Source organism: Eretmochelys imbricata, chromosome 11, assembly GCF_965152235.1.
Source record: "Eretmochelys imbricata isolate rEreImb1 chromosome 11, rEreImb1.hap1, whole genome shotgun sequence".
In the NCBI taxonomy this organism is placed as follows: domain Eukaryota; kingdom Metazoa; phylum Chordata; order Testudines; family Cheloniidae; genus Eretmochelys; species Eretmochelys imbricata.
The window spans coordinates 56139649-56159211 of NC_135582.1; the positions used below are offsets into that span (position 1 = coordinate 56139649).

General features: G+C 45.4%; 1 protein-coding gene across 1 annotated transcript in view; it reads right to left on the reverse strand.

Annotated features, from left to right (window-relative positions):
* Nucleotides 1–19563, reverse strand: part of DNAH7 (dynein axonemal heavy chain 7) — a 294918-nt gene that overhangs the window by 155900 nt on the left and 119455 nt on the right. Inside the window, exons 25-29 of the mRNA XM_077829629.1 lie at nt 18184–18286; nt 17943–18070; nt 15398–15610; nt 8187–8285; nt 5397–5645 (exon numbers count right to left, since the gene is read on the reverse strand). Of these exons, the coding sequence (XP_077685755.1) occupies nt 5397–5645; nt 8187–8285; nt 15398–15610; nt 17943–18070; nt 18184–18286 (792 nt within the window). The remainder of the gene's footprint in view (nt 1–5396; nt 5646–8186; nt 8286–15397; nt 15611–17942; nt 18071–18183; nt 18287–19563) is intronic.

A 19563-nucleotide genomic window follows, 5' to 3' on the forward strand; every position in this document is an offset into this window, starting at 1 on the left:
GGATCAGAAAGGACCCCTCGAGCACCTCTCCGTCACACGCCACCAGCAGCAGTTGAAGCTGCACCTGCCAGCAGAACAAGAAGACGTGACAGAGGGCGGGATCTTTGCAGCCCAGGGAGAGAGGGCTGACAACTGACAGCGGTTTCCCTAGGGCAGAGAGGGCGGATAATAGGGCAGCATTAGGGAGAAACGGAGGGACGGAGGTCAGGACCAACGGGACGCCCAGGTCCTCCAGCGTCTCCAGGCCCCCCCACCGCCTCCTGGGTGGCAGCCTCCAACGCCAGGAAGAAGACCACTTTCCCATACATTTTGGAGGCTGCCACGACAGCCGTAGGCCCCACCACCCTCACCAACACCCGCATGTAGATCTCCATGTGGGGCGAGGCGAGCACGTGGAGGCAACAGACACCGTGCTTCCTCGTCAAGGCGGGGAAGGGACCCCAGCTGCCAGAGATGATAGCAGAGGCGGTGGCCAGGAGAGATGATGTAGCAGCAGGCGGGGGAGCCACTGCCACCTGGGCATATGCCCTGGGGGCGGGGAGAGGGGCACCCACAGAGCTGGTGGATGGAGCAACAGGAAGGGACGCCGTGGCCGGTGGCAAGGCTGTGACAGACGGGGCAGTCCCTGCCATGGAGGGCCTAGCCTTTTTGGTGGGGCCCTTACCCTTCTTTTCTCCCTGGCCTTTCGCGCCGGCTGGGGGGGCTCCCCCAGAATCGGAGGGGGCAAGGGACATGGCAAGTAGTGGAGTTCACCCCGTTGTCCACCGCTGCTGGTGCCCCAGCGGGGGTGGTAGCTGGTGGTTTGGCAGCAGCGGTTGAGGTGGGAGCCACAGGGGATGGGGGGGCAGGTGGAGGAGGGGCAGTGGGGGTTGCCCGAGGGGTCTCACCCACCTTGTCCCCTGCCATAATGAGCAGGGATGGAGGAGAAACACCCGGGGGGAGGGTAGTAGGGAAAGGGGAAGCAGGTCGACCACTCCTCCTGGCTAGGCTACAGGCAGGGGAGGAGGGCGCCAGAAGGGGGGGATGGATGGGGGGGGGCTATCAAGGACTTGGGGGATTCAGTCACCAACACAGGATGGGATTCCGGCTCCTCTAGCTGCACTGGGGGGGCTATAATAGCATTGGGGGGTGCAGTGAGACAGGGGTTCAAACTGAAACAAGGGAGGGGTTGCAGTCAACCCACATAAATATACAAGGCAGGTAAATTTGGATGGGGTAGAAACCATGGTACTCATAGACTCAAGGAGTACTAGCACCCTAATTTTGGGTAAACTAGTGAAGAACAGCCAGTTAATGCAGACTAAGCATACAGGGGTAACCTGTATCCATAGGACTGTTAGTTACTACCCCATCATACCAGTGAAAATTGAAATTCAAGGAAATGCCACCGGGGTGAAAGCAGGGGTAGTCCCAAACTTCCCATACCCCATGCTCATAGGTAGAGATTTCCCCAGGTTTGGAAACTTGCTCCCACCAGAGGGATTGGAGGGAGAGGAGCTCCCCAAACTTCGGGAGGCTTCCACGGCAGAATGTCACCTCCCATTTTTCACAGAAATGTCCCAGGAACTATTCCCTGTCCCGGGGAAAGGCAGGAAGACCAAGAGAGAAAAAAGGCCAGCCAAGGCCTTCTGCTACAGGGACAGAGGGCCACCTGTGTAGACTGACGTACACAGGCAACCGAAGGGGAGGGCCCTGAGATGGAGGAGGGGTCAGAGACTGGTTCCAACCCCAACCTCATGGAACCGGCCGAGAGGGTGGAGACAGATCCCTCAGAGTATGTGCTTGTCATCCTAGACTATGCAACCAGGTACCCAGAAGCTGTCCCCTTATGAAACACAGCCTCCAAGAGCATTGCCAAAGAACTAGTGGCAATCTTTGCCCCGGTAGGGCTACCAAAAGACATCCTCTCAGACCAGGGAACTCCGTTCACGTCCAAGCTGATGAAGGACCTGTGTTCCCTGCTCCATGTCCAGACACTGCGGACCTCGGTTTACCACCCACAAACCAATGGTCCAGTGGAAAGATTTAACCAGACCCTCAAGGTCATGATAAGAAAGGTGGTAAGCAAGGATGGGAAAGATTGGGACAACCTACTACTGTACCTCATGTTTGTCATCCGTCAGGTCCCCCAAGCTTCTACCGGATTTTCCCCCTTTGAGCTGTTGTATGGACACAACCCCCGAGGCATCCTAGACATAGCCAAGGAGATTTGGGAGGAGAACACAGTGAGGGGAAGAACGTAACAGAGCATGTGTTACGGATGAAGGACACATAGCACCTAGAAAAGGCCCAAGAGGCCCAGCAAACCTACTACAACCGTCAAGCCAAGGTTCAACAGTTTCAACCCAACGACCGAGTAATGGTACTGGTAGCCACCGCTGAAAGTAAGCTGTTGGCCCAGTGGCCAGGGCCCTACAAAATAGTTGAACCCGTAGGGGAAGTAAATTACAAGGTGCAACAACAGGGACGTTGAAAACTGAAGCAGATATACCATGTCAACCTTCTGAAACCCTGGCATGCCCGAGAGGTGTGCACAGCGGTTCGAGAAGACCTGCACTCAGGGAACAGGTGAGGGTGTCTCCCGATCTAATGACAGCCCAGAAGAAAGAGGTAACTGAGATGATCGCCCAATATCAAGACGTATTCTTAACAAAGCCAGGTTGCACAATCGGGACATATCACCACATCATCACGAACCCTGGGGCCAGAGACTGTGGGAGTTCTGTCACCAACCTCCTTGCTGGCTAATGATGAAAAGGGCTCAGTAGATTGTAACCCTGGGCCTAGAAAGAGAAGGGCTACATAGAGGGTCGCAGTGAGCCTCTGACGCTAGCATAAACCGCCTGGAAGTGCGGGATCCACAGGGACAAAGTTGGAACAGGGAACTGCGGCCGATGGGAGCTTCGGTGGAGGTACCCTCAGGCAAAGGCAGTGCACAAAGACCTCTGTCCCCCCTCTCCTGGAGGCCGCAGGGATGTAGTGCCAGCCACTTCCAGGAGTGGCGTGGGGCCAGGACAGGCAGGGAGCCTGCCTTAGCCCCACTGCTCACCGCTGCCACCCTGAAGCTGCTCAAGGTAAGCGGCGTCAGGCCGCAGCCTGCACCCTGAACTCCTCCTGCATCTCACAACCCAACCCCCTGACCTAAGCCCCCTGCTCCACCCCTCCTGCACCCCCTCTGCATTCCAAGCCCCTGCCCTGAGCCCCCAGATGCACCCCGCACCCTTCCTGCACCAAACCCCCTGCTACACCCCTCCTGCACCTCAACCCCGTGCCCTGAGCCCCCTGCTGCACCCCGCACCCCTTCTGCACCAAACCCCCTGCTGCACCCCTCCTGCACCTCAACCCCGTGCCCTGAGCCCCCTGCTGCACCCCGCACCACTCCTGGTTACATAATCATGTTACAATATGTTAGGATTGGTTAGTTAAATTTCAGGAAAATGATTGGTTAAGGTATAGCTAAGCAGAACTCAAGTTTTACTATAGAGTCTGCAGTCAATCAAGAAGTGGCTGTGTGGGGGGGAACAGGGCATGGGGATGGGGAAATTGGAATCATGTTTTGCTAAAGGGGGAAATGGGAACAGGGACACAGGTAAGCCTCTGTGGTGTCAGAGCTGGGAAGGGAGACACTAAGGAAGGAAACTGGAATCATGCTTGCTGGAAGTTCACCCCAATAAACATCGAATTGTTTTCACCTTTGGACTTCAGGTATTGTTGTTCTCTGTTCATGCAAGAAGGACCAGGGAAGTAAGTGGGTGAAGGAATCATCCCCCTAACACAGACCTTGAGTGCTTTGCTGGACTCAGTAGTTGAAAGGTTTGATAACTTTGATGAAGAATTAACCTGGAAGCTCAGAATAATGCTGCAGCTTGCAGGATCAGATGAAGACTGTTCAGGCATGGTGGGATCTTTTTTCTCATGCTCTGAGGAGACTCTCAATGAGCACTTCAGAAGAAAAAGCTTCATGTGGGCCTCTCACCAATTACTGCCTTATGAAGGAGACACTTCCTTTTGTCTTTTTGGAACCTGGAGTCTCCGGAGTTTGCAAGACTTACCTTTGAGCAGGCTGTAAGGCATTCCCAAGGAGAGGAGAACCCTCTTGCTCCTGGTCAAGCATTCCCATGGTGGAATCATAGCTTCAGATGGGGGTCAAGGCCCTGGCATGCCTTTCTGACTCAAAGCCCCATGAAGAGCAAGGGTCTGCAGCTTAGGTGCTGGGCCTAGCTCACCCTCTGAAGCTCCTAAAAAGTTGCCTGCAGCACCTCTTGGATGTTGCTCAATGCTTGCAGGGCTCCTCTGCTGCTTGGGGTGGCAGGCAGAGGGAGCCCACTCAAGAGGTGCTGGATCAGAAAAACCTAAGTGTTAGAGCCTTGGTGCTCTGGCGATTGCTCACATCAAGAGAGGGAGAGAACAGCTATAAGATGAAACAAAGTTGCTCCAACATAAGAGCAAATAAAAATTGAAGTTACAAAACAAAGTGGTTGGGAGAAACTGAAGTGCTCATTTGTTCCACCACTGGAAACAGAAATTCTGGTGCCAGAGTTGAAGAGTGGACTTAGTCCTTCCAGTAACAACAATGGAGTACCTCTGTACTCCACACATGAGACGCATTACCCATTTGTGATGAATGAGGAGAGAAGCCATGCAACAGAATGGATCTGGGATTTTGTTTCAATCCATTCCAAACATAGGAACTATTGGCAAAATTAGGATCCTGATCTGGATTTTGTTCAGATCCTGGTTTCGCTTCACACACGTCTCTATTTAAAGTATTACCTTATATTTGTAATAAAACCTTCACCTGGCAATCTTGTGAAAATAGATCAAGAAAATCACTACAGCCATAGACTATACTAACTTGTTTCAGTGCACTTCCTCTATGCTGAGGAACCCCCATTAAAGAAGGGCTCAGGGGGCCGCCTCCCAGATGAGGAATCCTTGACAATGTGTGTCTTTTGGAGTGATATTGCCAGGAAGCCAGTGGCTTCCATACAGGCACAGGGCTTCCATACAGATGTGTTATTGGACCCCTGATTTTTCCTAAGAGGTCAATTCTCTATTCACCCAACCTTCAGGAAGAATTTGGAGGAAACTCCATGTAGGCAAGGACATGGAGTTTTCCTTCCACATCCCCATTCCTGTAAGTATTGTGGACCTTCAAAAAATGTGTCACTACCTTACTGCAAGTTTACAAGTACATCTATTCTACCAAACACTTTGCTGTATAAGTATTTTATGCATTCCACATCACATATTTAACAGTGTCACTACCTTACTGCAAGTTTACAAGTACATCTGTTCTACCAAACACTTTGCTGTATAAGTATTGAATATGCTGTAGCATCTGCTTACTTTGCAAACTGTTTTGATCAAAAATATCTGGCAAAATATTTAGTTACCTTCTCACACAAGTCACCCAAAGCTGTTGCCAAAACTCGATAGGCACATGTTTTCCCCCCGAATGGTTCTCCCACTATCATAAAACCATGACGGACAATCATCATTTCAAATATCTGTAAGATCTTCTCAGCAAACGTGTCGGTCATTTGCAAATTCATAGCATCACAGTTCATTTTTATTGCTTCTAGTAAGTCATTGTAATCCGGTTTTGGAAGCTTCACACCAGGAAATAAATCTGAAGTAATGCCCTGCCAAAGAATGAATTACAATGTATGTTTATCTTCTCTTCATAGACATTCAGGATGCAATCTTTGAATGTACTCCCTTTATCCTGTGACTCTAAACAGATAAATATGTACTTATACTCTTTGATTCAAATAGTATAAATCACACCTGTGGTAGTGTTAATAGCACCATTCATTGCTAACAACTGAATCAGTAAAAACATTTGAATTATGTGAAGAAGATGCAACTCCAAAATATACATGACCAATGGTTTGATGTTCTAACTCATTACTACTATATATTTTATGCATTCCACATCACATATTTAACAGTGTCAACAGAATGGAAACTGGCTCTGTGAGATCATATATTTCTCTCTTATAAACATTAGCTTTTATCAGAGCAGGCTTAAACGAGTTGGTATAATTTATAGTTTGAAGGTTGAGAAAGCAGTTATGTTTCTCTCTCAATACCTCATAGTAAGTGGAGAATTATTTAAATCATTTTAATGTAAAAGCAAAGATCCTACATTTTTACCTCTAGTACTTCACATTACTGAAACAAAACAAGAATAAATGTTGAACATATTTAAGAGACAAAGGAAAAACAGATACTGCAGGCAATAATTTCATTCCTACAATGTCAACTTACAAAGCTTAGTGAAATTACATCCATAGAGATTCCAACCTATTATTTCAGAAATGACCATCTTCTTATGTTATACCCAGGTGTGAGTATCATTGGGGGGAAATTAGTTTTTGTAGTGACCCATCCACTCCCAGTCTTTATTCAGGCATAAACTAATTTCCCCCTAATGATACTCACACCTTCTTGTCAACTGTTTGAAATGGGCCACCTTGATTACATTGAACTCATTAGCACTACAAAAGTGATTTTTTCCTCCCTTCTTTCAACTGTTGAGAATAGCCCATTTCCACCTTAATTGTATTGGCTCGTTAGTATTGACCCGTTTCTTGGTAACGCAACTCCATCTTTTCATATGCTGTGTATTTATACCTCCCTAATGTATTTCCCACTCCATGCATCTGATGAAGTGGGTTTTAGCCCATGAAAGCTTATGGCCAAATAAATCTGTTAGTCCCTAAGGTGCCAAAAGGACTCCTCATTGTTTTTGCTGATACAGACTAACACAGCTACCACTCTGAAACCTGACAGTGACCAGTTTTCCCACCCCAGTTGACCACAGCAGAATCTTGGGAGAGAAGATTAAGCTTTCCCACTTAAAGACAATCACATTCCCTACAAGGAGAAGAATTTGAGATATCAAGCTTCCCACAAGGTGAATAGCTCCTGTCCTTTGAAATGTACTTACCCACATTCCCTCTCCATTAGTCATCTATCTCTTTGCTTGCTCTCCTGATCATCAGAACCAAAGGATTCTGCTTGCCTTCACATTGTATATTATAATACTGTGCCATTGGATTTTATAATTTAGATAACTGAAGTTTAAGAAAAAATATATATTCTCTGTGCCTCAATTTACCAGTGTTGCCCCCAAATTCCTGAAAGAGATGGCTCTATCACACTTTTATTCATCCACGAATTCCCTACCCTGAAATCCTTCCTGTCCTTTTAATCATTCTAAAATAACACAAAAGTAAGTGTTATGGGCCAAAGTTTGAAAATGCACCTACAAAATGCAATCTATGCACTTACAAAATGACACATACTCCTATCACAAACAGATGAAAATTACATTTGCATCTGTATTTTGGATAATTGCATATAAATATCCATGTCTGTGTGTGACATCTCTCACTTTAGCACCACACATTAACTCAGATTCTCTTTTCCTCTTTTAGCCAAATGAGAATACCCACAACACAGGGGAGCTCTAAGCTGGTGTAAAGCATTGTAGCCTGCTCCTGCACCAACTGCCTCCCAATGCCGGCGCGGGGCATGTCTAGTCACATCACAGATAGAGACAAACATGCTTGTGCACTCCACTAATATTCATCTTGTGCGATCCCATGGGGACCACAGACAGCTTGTGTAAATTAGAACAGCCTCTAGGACACGGGGGCACAATAGCTCCACCCTGAGAAGGTTACAGCTAACTTGTTGTGTCCCCCAACCTAGTCCTGCACCAAGATCCACTCAGGGCAGGAGAGAATCTGGGCCCCTGAATCTATATGACTCTTTTCTCTGTTCATTACACTAAAATCTTGGTTGAAACAATGAATTTCCTCATCTAAAAATGGGAATACTATTACTTACCTATCTCACATGACTGTTTGTAAAGTGTTTTGAAATCCTTGAATAGAAGGCGTTATAAAGTATTATTATGTTACCATTTTTAGTTGGAAAATTGTGTTGGAAATTTACATTAATCTGAACTATTAAAACCAGAAGCAGCATTTCCTAGAAAGAGGACTAAATAAATTGCCTGGGGGGAAACTGTTAAGACTAAATTTTAAATTGCTTATAGGTAAGATTAAAGTATTCCTTGGACCATTTGTTTGACATCCTTGCTTTATGCTAATTACATCAATGAGCATCTATAAAAATCTTATTGCCTTACTAAAACTACTTTAGCTTCTTACCTCAAAAAGTGGTAAATCATGGGACAAAAACTTAGGCAGGTTTACGTCTATAATGGATCTTAGTAGCAAAATTTCTTCATTCTCTGATGGATATTTCAGCTAAAAAAGAAATTACACTGATGCAAATATATTCTTAATTTATTTTTATGGTTTCAGAAAGTAGATGCTTGTTGTACAAGTTGTGCATTCCTGTTGTGCATCTTTGTACTTATTCATCACAGGTTTCAGGTCCACTGACAATACTATATGTTCCAGCTGTAGGTTTATAAACGTACATCAAGTCTTTACAACCTAACACTGATCTTATTGTTTGGGAACTGGCTGCCAATCCACTTTCATATTAACATTCTGTTGAGAGGTGAGGGTAGGAATTTGACTTTGACATTCTTTCTGTATTGCAAAATGCATTCTGCGATGTGTGCCAACTATCTCCAAAGATGGGTAACTTACCATACTGTCAGGTAAAGTTAAAGCATTCAATGCAGTGGACATTCTTATAAGCCTATACTTTAAAAGCTCTATCAGGCTATAAAAAAAATCTAGAGTGAATATGTATGTATTTCTCTTTTGAACCACAACATATTTATTTACTATTTTTTTTTTGAGTATTAGGATATACAGGTAGCAGATTCAAAAAGGTAGGCATGTTACTGAGTAAGTCTAAATATAAAGAGTCAGATTTACAAACATGGACACCTAAGTTATGCCCGCAAAATGTATGCATTCATGCACTGTACAAACCAAACCCACATTTGCACACCAAAAACCCAGTTACTGACATTCCATAACTGTTCTTCAAGATGTGTTGCTCATGTCCATTGCACATTAGGTGTGCACTGTGTGCACTGCTGCTGGAGATTTTTCCCTCAGTGGTATCTGTCGGGCCAGCTCTAGCACCCTCTGGAGCTGCACACTCATGCACTGGTAGAAGGGGTGCTGAGGGCCATGCACTCTCTCAGTTCCTTCTTGACAGACAACGCTGACAGAGAGGTAGAGGGTGGGTCATGGAATGGACACATCTTGAACAACAGTAACGGAAGATTAGTAACCATTTTTTCTTCTTCAAGTGCTTGCTCATGTCCATTCCACGTAAGGTGACTCACAAGCAGTACCTCAGGAGGTGGGTTTGGAGTTCATGGACATGTTGACTCCAACACTGCTCTTCTGAGTCTGGTGTTGTCTCGAGCCCGTTGGGTGATGGCATAGTGGGATGCAAAGGTATGCATCGATGACCAACTTGCAGCCCTGCAGATGTCTTGGATTGGCATTTGCATGAATCCTGCTGAAGAGGCCTGAGCTCTCGTGGAGTGAGCGGTTAGGATGGTTGGTGACAGAGCATTTGCCTGCTTGTAGCAAGCTCAAATACAGGCAGTTATCCAGGATGAGATCCTCTAGGCTGACACCAGAAGCCCTTTCATCCCTTCTGCTAGTGTTACAAAGAGTTGTGTGGATTTGCAAAAGGGTTTAGTCCTCTCAATATAGATGGCGAGGGCATGCCTAACACCCAAAGCATGAAGCCACCTCTCTTCAGAGTTCCTGTGAGGCTTTGGGAAGAAGACTGAGAGGAAAATAGCCTGGGTGCTATGGAACTGTGAAACCACCTTCGGCAAGAAGGCCCGGTGGGGGAATTGTCGGACCTCGTCTTTGAAGAATATTGTGTACAGTGGTTCTAACGTAAGGGCCCTGATTTCAGAGACACTTCTGGCTGAGGTGAGTGCCACCACAAAGGCAATCTTCTAAGAGAGAAGTAGTAAAGAGCATGATGCTAGCAGCTCGAACAGAGGGCCTGTGAGCCTTGACAGAACCAGGTTTACGTCCCATGGAAGGATCAGTTCATGAACCTGAGGACAGAGTCTCTCCAGACCCTTGAGAAATCGGACTGTTATCTCATAGGAAAACACTGACCTGCCATTCACCGGCAGGTGGAAAGCTGAGATTGCTGCTAAGTGCACCTGGACAAATACAAGGGCCAGTCCTTGCTGCTTTAGATGGAACAAGCCCAATATAGCCTGCAGGGAAGAACGAACTGGAGAGAGACCTCACTGAGACACCCATATTGAGAAGTGTTTCCATTTGGCCAGGTAGGTAGCCCGAGTGGACTGTTTCCTGCCACCTAGCAAGACCTGTTGAACTTGCTCTAAACAGGCCTGCTCCCCTAGGTTCAGTGATGTACCATCCACGCCATTAGGTGAAGGGAGGCGAGGTTCAGGTGGAGCAACTGGCTGGGTCTTGTGAGATCAGGTCCAGGTGGATTGGGAGCAGAATGGGGGATGCTACTGCTAGATCCAGTAGCATGCTAAACCAGTGTTGGTGTGCCCACACTAGGGCTATAAGAATAACTCTCACCTTGTGATACAGAGGGACTGGGGGAAAAACACAGAGCAGGGGCCGTGACCATGGGAGCAGGAAGGTGTCAGAGAGGGAGCCTGGACTGTGCCCACGCAGTGAGCAAAACTGAAAGCACTTCCTGTTCTGCTTTGTGGTGAAGATGTCTACCTGGGAAACCCCCATCTTTGGAAGATGAACCTGGCAATCTCCAGGTGAAGGGACCACCCATGGTGAGAGGAAAAGGATCTGCTGAGGTGATCCACCACTGCATTTCAGGTTCCCAAAAGATGTGGCACCTTCAGCTGGACGGAGTGCACAGATACATAGCCTCCTGACACAGGGCAGAGGATCGAGCACCTCCCTGTTTGTTGATCTATAACATGGCTGCGGTATTGTCTATCAGAACTTGCACAACCTTGCCTGAGATCCAGGAGTGGAACACTTGGCAGGCTAAGCATACAGCCCTGAGTTCCCTGATATTTATGTGCAGGGATAGTTCTTCTTGGGATCATAGGCCCTGAGTCCTGAGGCAGTTGAGTTCGGCCCCCCAACCTAAGTCTGAGGCATCCGAGACCAGGGACACTGAAAGCTGAGGGGCGACAAAAGCTACCCTATCTTTACCAACCTTGGGTCCTTCCACCAGTCCAAGGAGGCAAAGACCAAGGGAGGAACAGTGAGCACCGAGTCCAGGTGGTGTCTGTTCAGGGAGTATACTGATGCCAGCCATGTCTGTAGGGGCCTGAGATGCAGCCTTGCATGCAAAACCACATGGTCATGTGCCCCAGAAGATTAAGGCAAACTCTGGCAGTCATAACTGGATATACCTTGACTTTGATACCGGGTCCAACATAGACTGGGATCAAGCCACAGGAAGGAGGGCTCTGACCTAAGTCAAGCTGAGCACTGCCCCAATACATTCTATTCTCTGAACTGGAAAAAGAGTCAACTTTTGCTTGTTTATCAACAGGCTCAGGTCCCAGAAGGTGGACCGTGCTGATGCTGTTCCGCACGTGAATCTCTGACAGATCTGTGACCAGACAGTTGTCAAGGTATGGGTAGATATGGAGTCCTCACCATCTGAAGAAGGCTGCTACTACCAACTAACACCATACACTTCGTAAAAACCTGAGGGGCTTCAGACAGGCTGAAGGGAAAAGTGGTAAACTGGTAGTGGCACTGATTCACAAGAAACCTTCTGTGGCCACAGAAGATAGAAATATGAAAGTATTTGTCCTTTAAGTCAAGGACAGTGTACCAGTCCCCTGGATTCAGGGAAAGAATGATGGAGGCCAGGGAGACCATGTGGAACCTCTAGTTTCTTGAGATATCTGTTGAGGCAATGGAGGTCCAAAATGAGCTGATGGCCCCCTCTGGGATTATGAAATATCAGGAGTAGAACCCCTTCTATCTCAAGTCTTGAGGAACCCCCTCCTCAGCCCCCATGCATAGGAGGGATTGCACCTCCTGGAAGAGGAATTGCTCGTGAGAAGGGTCCCTGAAGAAGGACGGGGATGGGGGGTAGGAGGAAAGGTGTAGCCTATTCTTACTATATTTAGCACCCAGCGGTCCGATGTTATATGTGACCATGTCAGGCTGAAATGGGACAGACAGTCCAAAAATAAAGAGGAGGCAGGATCTGAAGTGGGAACTGGTATAGCACCTTTGGGTACCTTCAAAAGGCCTGCTTGGGCTCCCTAGAGCACCTCTGAGACTCCAGCTGGGAGGTTGAAGTGGATGGGAGTGGTTGGCTCCACTTATAACCTCTCCCTTTTCTTTTGTAGGGCTGTCTTGAAGATGGTGCCAAGAAATGTGGTTGCTGTTGAGGCCTGAAGTGCTTCCTGGAAGCAGAGGGAGCGTAGAGGCCTACTGACCTGAGCGTGGCTCTGGAGTCCTTGAGGCCATGAAGCCTTGTGTCTGTCTGCTCCGAAAATAGTGAGGAGCCTTCAAAGGGGGGGGTCCTGAATGGACTGTTGAACCTCAGAAGGAAGTCCCAAGGACTGGAGCCAAGAACAACACCTCATGGTGACAGCAGAGACCATTGTCCCCGCTACCGCATCTTCTGCATCCAGAGCCATCTGTAGAAAGGCCCTTGCCACATTCTTACCCGCCTCCAACAGGGCAGAAAATTCCTGCCTTGAATCTTGAGGCAAAGAGTCTTTGAACTAGGCCAAGGAATCCCATAGATTGCAATCATATCTCCCCAGCAAAGCTTATTGGTTGGAGATACACAGTTGAAGGTTACCCATTGAATAAACCTTTCTCCCAGTTTTTTTTGTGTCTTTTTGTTTGGGGGTAGCGCTCATCTAGCCCTGCCTGTCCTACTCTTTCGCTGCCGACACAATGAGGGACCCTGGGGGAGGATGCAAGTACAGGTACTTGAATCCAGTTGCTGGCACATAATATTGCTTTTCTGCCCTCTTTGAGGTGGGAGCAAGGAAGGAGTTTGCCAGAGGGCCTTGACTGGACCCATTACAGTGTCATTAGTGGGAAAGACCACTTTGGAGGGAGTTGCTGAAGCCAGAATGTCAATCAAGCTGTGGGAGGTTTCCTTAAGCTCCTCAATTTCCAGCCCTAGGTTAGCTGCTACCTGCTTCAGGAGGTCCTGTTATGCCCTGCGGAAGTGAGCTACTGGTTCCGCGATGGCCTCATCTGTGGAGAAGGAGGAGGCTTGCATCAGAGGAGGGGCTCCTTCCTCTTCCTCAGCCTCAATGACATCCAAAGGAGCCACATCCTGAATGTCAGTACTGGAGTTGGGATCTGGGGCCGAGCAGAAAGGACCGGTAGCCTGCTTCTCCAAAGCCACCTAGTAGGAGCGGTGGGAGGGAGGACCTGGTAAGGGGGCAAAACCCCAAAGGTTGCAGTATGACCACTGCATAGGCTACTGCCAGGCTGGCCAGGTGCTGGCAGGTGGAACTGCTCTGAAGTCTGGTGGCATGTAGGTTGGGAACCTTAGGTGGCATGTAGGGATTCCCTTCTGACTCCAACAAGGAATCCTCCCCTGCTGACCACGGTTGAGGAATACCCCTCTCTGCCTCCCTATGGTATCGAGGGTCCGGGGGCGGACTAGAGACCATCATGACAACAACGAAATCAGGGCCACTTTGCTCTAGAAGGTGCCAGTGGACCTGATGCCAGGAAAGAACTTGAGATTCCCTGCTCCTTTCTGTTTCTCTCATTGGAGCCAGTGGCTGTCCCATCAGATTCGGGGAGACTAGGAGTGACAGTAAGTCCCTGGCCACTGCAAAGGTCTCTGGGGTCGAAGGGACAGTCAAGCCGCTGGTACCGTGGTGGCTTCCAGGTGTCAGCGGAGGGTCCTGCAGCGAACTCATGCTCTGGATGGACTCAACAGTGACACCATGAGACCAGGGGTGGTGGAGTGGCCCGGAGTGGGTTGCACTGTGCTGCCTTCCCCATGCTTGTCCTTTTGCTGTACCATCAAGCGCCCTCTGTCTGTGCACTACTTCTTGTGCTTTTTCCTTGGCACTGGAGATGGTGAATGCGGCCGGGAAGAGGGTGGTGCCAGAGGAGCACTTCACACCAAAGCTGAAGTGCTCAGTGCAGAATCAGAGTGGCTTTGCTCTGAGGCTGGTCTGAGAGCGGCCTTCATTAGGATACTCTCGAGCCATAACTCTCTATCTATTTTAGTGTAGGGTCTAAAGTCCTTGTGACAGATCTGGCACTTGTCCCTCACGCGAGTTTCTCTCAAGCACTTCAAGGAACTGGCGTGTGGGTCACGGACATAGGTTTGCCACAGAAGGCACAAGGTTTGAAGCTGGGGACTGGGGCATACCTGGCCCCTGGAGTGAAGAGAATCCTTCAACGACAGGGACTAACTATATACAATAACTATTTACACTACAACTAACTACAATATCTATATATACTAAAACTATGTTTAAAACAAAAACTAAGAAACAGAGTCCAAAAATCACTGGGAAGAAGCCTGGCCAAAGCAAGAGGGGTTGTTCCAGCAACCATCACCGGCAGTAAGAAGGAACTGAGGGGGAGCAAGGCAGGTGACATTCTTTATAATGGCATATGAGCATGTGGCTCTAGAAGGTGCTAGAGCCAGCCCAACAGAGAGCACTAAGGGAAAAATCTCCTGCAACAGTGCATGCAGCGCACACATGCCTAAGGTGGAATGGAGATAAGCAAGCACTCAAAGAAGAACAAAACTCTACACTGCACACACAGCTCTCCCCTTGGAATGAGGATGAGAGTGAGATCAAACCCACATGTAGTAGATGTTAGTCACATTGCTTAATGCACTACTGGAAGGTGCTCAGATACTACGGCGAAGTGGGCAGGATAAAAACCTACATAGCATTGAATAGAATAGAATAAAGCCTCACTCCCCAATACCTCACCAAGTCAGTGGAAGATTGGTTAAAGTCTCCTGTATGCACAGGAGGTAAAAGAACTACCCAAAAGTGGACTGAGCTAGTACACCTTGAATTGCTGTCATGGGACAAGTTCATTGTGCATGGACAAAGGTCCATGAAATTTGCAAGGACAGCAGCTAGCATAGCCATAGACAAAGCCTGACTATAGTAACACAGGAATGTATTTTGCTTTCAATCAATATGTAATTCTCATTAGTTATGAGAGCTGTACATGGACATCAAAAAGTGATTAGTCCCTGGAATGCTCACAGCAAGTTAAATTGTGCCCTGTAATATACACTCTCACCCCTAAATTTTCAGAGTCACACAGCGTTTTAGTTATTTATATGACTGATACTAACAGGACTCATATGGAAAAAAACATAAATATCTATTTGAAAATGTATGGAACAGTGTGAACAAATTCTTCTGCTATAAACATGAAACAAACTTTTCTGATTAAAATACTGGATACCAAAGAAAATGCAAGAAATCTTTTACCTTCAAGTTACCAGCTGCAGTAAGCACTGACTTTACAGCTCTCATTCCATAATCATAATGATGCTGGGAAGACAATTGCTCTGAACATAGACGATATGTAGCTACAATTTTCACTGACAGAGGTCGAGCAGTAACAAAACCACAAGAATACAAGACAATTTCTGCAATCATGGCATAATCAGGAACCATCATAGCTACTGTTCTAAAGAGAGCCTATTAAATAAACATTAAAAATCACATCAGCCACAGTGACATACAGTATCACAATACTTTGTATAACTTCTTTTACACATACCTAAAATGATACCATTTTTCATTATTTCATTGTAGCCCACAAAAGCTTATGCTCTAATAAATTTGTTAGTCTCTAGGGTGCCACAAGTACCCCTGTTCTTTTTCCGGATACAGACTAACACAGCTGCTACTCTGAAATCTTTCATTACACTGGCATCCAATTAAATTCCAGTATCAGTAAGTCAATGACTATACTGTATGTTTTATTACTTTCCATAAATATTTATAGATGCCTAATGTCAGAGTGAAAATTCATTTTTGTAAGGTTTTTTTATTCAACATAAACCAGAAAAGCACAAAAAATACCACAAAGCTGCAGAAGGAATGACTGAAATCTTGGTGCAAGTGGCTTAATAAGCTTTGAAGCAGCTGTTGCCAGAACTGTTGCTGAAATCATAGTTGGGCTGTAGCCTGGGTTTACTGATATTATTGCTGTTTCTTCCTAAATAGCATCAAGACCTGTTGATATAGCATGAACTTACTGCTGTTTTTGCTGTTCTGCCAGCCATTTCAGGACATCTTTCACTTTCCATTTCTGTACAGAGGGTCATTTTTTTTCATCCCATCCTAACACCTCATGTAACCATATAAAGGCCCTATCCTGTTTTGAAAAGAATCTACAAACGCTGCATATAACAGTAACTCAAATTACAGTAACAAAACATAAGCCTCAGTTTTCTCCCTGGATTTGCCAGTTCCTAGGGTTCCTGTAGGAATTGCTCTGATCCTCAGAGAGACACTTCAACTCCTCTTGTATTAACCTATATATCACCTGGGTACTTGCTAACACCGGATTTTAAGATGGCTCAATAGAGGAGTTCCACTTTCCTACGTAGCTTTTAGAATGTGACATGTTACAATGACATTATTTGTGAAACCATCAGTAAAATGCACAATAAGATTTTTCTGTTACTTTAACATTCATATCTTTTTGCTTCAGAGAAGAACACTTGGGCTGAAATACTGACCCCCAATGATGTCAACAGCAAAACTCCCCTTGACTTCAATGGGGTTTTCACAACTGGCTCCCACAGACTTCAGTGGTAGTTGTGCATCCATATTCAAAGTAAGAATATGTCTATTTATGTTTAGAAATCAAGCTATTTGAAAAATAGTAAACAGTACAATTAATTCTGATTCTTAACTTGATATTAAAGCTGGATAGAAACTGGTTTGCAATTTCTCACATCAAACACTCTGGCTTCCTGTACAACAAATCAAGTTACCTTTCAACAAGTAACAATCAACAGCAATAACCAATTTAAAACTCATTATTTATAAATATTTTTCACAACTTATGAGATATGAAGTGTTCCTTTTACTTTCTGAACTTTCAGCATTCTGGGCTGAGAAAAAAATGCAGCAATTTCCTTTAAATATTCTGTTTCGTATTCTAAAGGGCTGTTAGCACAGCAAGTTGTAAAATTTACGACAAAACATCATTGCATTAGAAAACACCAATTCAATAAAAGAAAATGTTTCACTAAATATATAAGCGATTCAACAAACTTTTGTCAAAACACAGGCAGATCTCTCCACCTCCCACCCTAGCCCCCTGCTCCGAGGGAGGAAGAGGCACAGTGCTGGGCACTCTGCCTCTCCACCGGCCCCTTGTTCTGGCCATGGAGAGGCTCAGCACCAGGGCAGTCTGTCTTCTTATCCCCCATCTTGCTCCCAGCCATGGAGAGGCACAATGCCAGGAGCTCTGCTTCCCTGCCTCCTGACTTGCTCTGGGGGATGGGCAGCAACCCTCTCCAGGTCTCCAGAGCTGGGGGTGAATTTCACAAGTGAAATTGATACTTTCCTGGAGGGCAGCTGGGAAGCTGAAAAATTTCATTTTGGCTCTCCTGAAGCAGAATATTCTTGAAATCCTTTTCCATTGAAATGTCACCATTTTGATGTTTTGTTGTGCTTCGAGAGAAAACTTTTTTTCTCAAAAACACAAAAATATTCATGAAAAGGATCCCCCATTTTCTACCAACTGTACGTGTTAGATCCTTCTCTTAAAACTACCTCTTGACATTGGCAATAATTTCTAATGTCTTCAGGCTAATTTTTCTTTTTTGTTCCTCTTCATGAGAGGAGATAATAATAATTGGTTTGAATATTGAGTTTAGAGCAGTAGAGGTTGATTTGATTAAATATTCTCAGTAATGTATGTATTTGATGAGAGCATTATTTCTTCTGTATTAACTTCAAAAATTAATAAAACTAAAAGTGTAATAGTTATTTTAACTACTTTCTACAGTACCTTAAGATTATCTGGAAGCTCTGAACGCCCAGCATAACCTGGATTCATGGTTATAAAGACAGCACACGTGGGGTTTAGTTTCAGTTCAGTTCCTTCAAATACTAGTAAGTCAGACCCTGAATTGATACCTATGGACAAACGAAAATTAATGTAATTGTAGTTACTAGTCAAATACTACTTTTTCTTACTCTTTATTTTATTCATATTTAGCATAGAAGATGTGACTGAAGCAATAGATTACCTCTCTGGATAGTAAGAATTTGTTGAGCAACAACAGAAAGTACTTCCAAATCAATTCTGTTAAATTCATCAAAGCAAGCCCAGGCTCCACAAGATAACAAACCCTGGAAGGGTATAACAGACAAACTATTAATTCATATTTATTATTTATTTTCAATGTAACAGTGATAACTGAATAATGAAAAATATGTATTTACATTTAATATACAAAAGATGACTATACTCAAGCTTTGGGCATGTTAGCAACTAACCAAACTCACAACTCATATAGGAACATTTTCCAGAAGCATTACACTGTAAAATATATTAATTTATCAGCCAATAACTCAAAACAACAAAATAAAATAATATCCCAATTTAACCCAAACATCCTGAAGGTCAGCACATTTTGACTATTTCAGACAAGGAAGCAAGTTTCAACTCCAATGAGCCTATATGGACAACAATATGTCTGCAGACACCCTCTTATTTCTAACAGGAGAGCTTCAAATCAAATGCCTCCACTGACTCCAGCTGGCACCATGGCATGGAGAGAGAGGCATTCTCTCAATCAAAGAGGTCCCATTCCCCCTGGCCATTCAGGGTTTTGTAGGTCAAAAAACCCCAAACACCCTAAACTCCACCTGGAGACCAATAAGCTGCTAATGCAGGTCCCAGAATACTGGTGGAATGTGGTCCAGATGACATACTTCATATAATAAGGGGGATGTGGCATTCTGCACCAGCTTCAGTCTGCAGTCGATTGGAGTGTATTTCAGTAATCTAATTTTGAGATGACTAAGATATGGATAACAGTAGCAAGGATCCGAAAGAAAAAGTCATTAATTTTGGATGACATTCACACTCTCTCTCATAAAACCTGAGTAAAATGGACAAATCAAGAAACTACAGGGCTGAAATTCATTCCCAGGCCCTCAGTTAGTGGGTTGGCAACAATGCACTCCTCCTTGGCAACCATTACTTTTTTGAAGCAAGAGTAAATGTCACTATCCCTTTACATACCTATGCAGGGGTGCCATGCTACAGAATATGTGTAACTGGATTCATTTGCCCTTTCCCCCATGATCCATTCTTTACTGACCTATTTGGAGCCAAGACAGAAACCCCTCCCAATATATGCAATATCTTCCAAAGATGCTAACACAGGGGTTCTGCAGCACACGCTATGGTAAATTTCACCCTCTCTGAATATTTTCTGTAATTTAATATGTTTTACTTTTCACATTTTAAACACAGCATTTTGTTTTTTCATTATGGATAGATTATTCTAGTCAAGAACCAGTGTTTCAGACAAATTTGGATGAACTTTTGCCAGGGAGAACTTTGGAAACCACAGGTTTCTTATATTTATAGATTTATTTATATAACCCTACTATAGGTT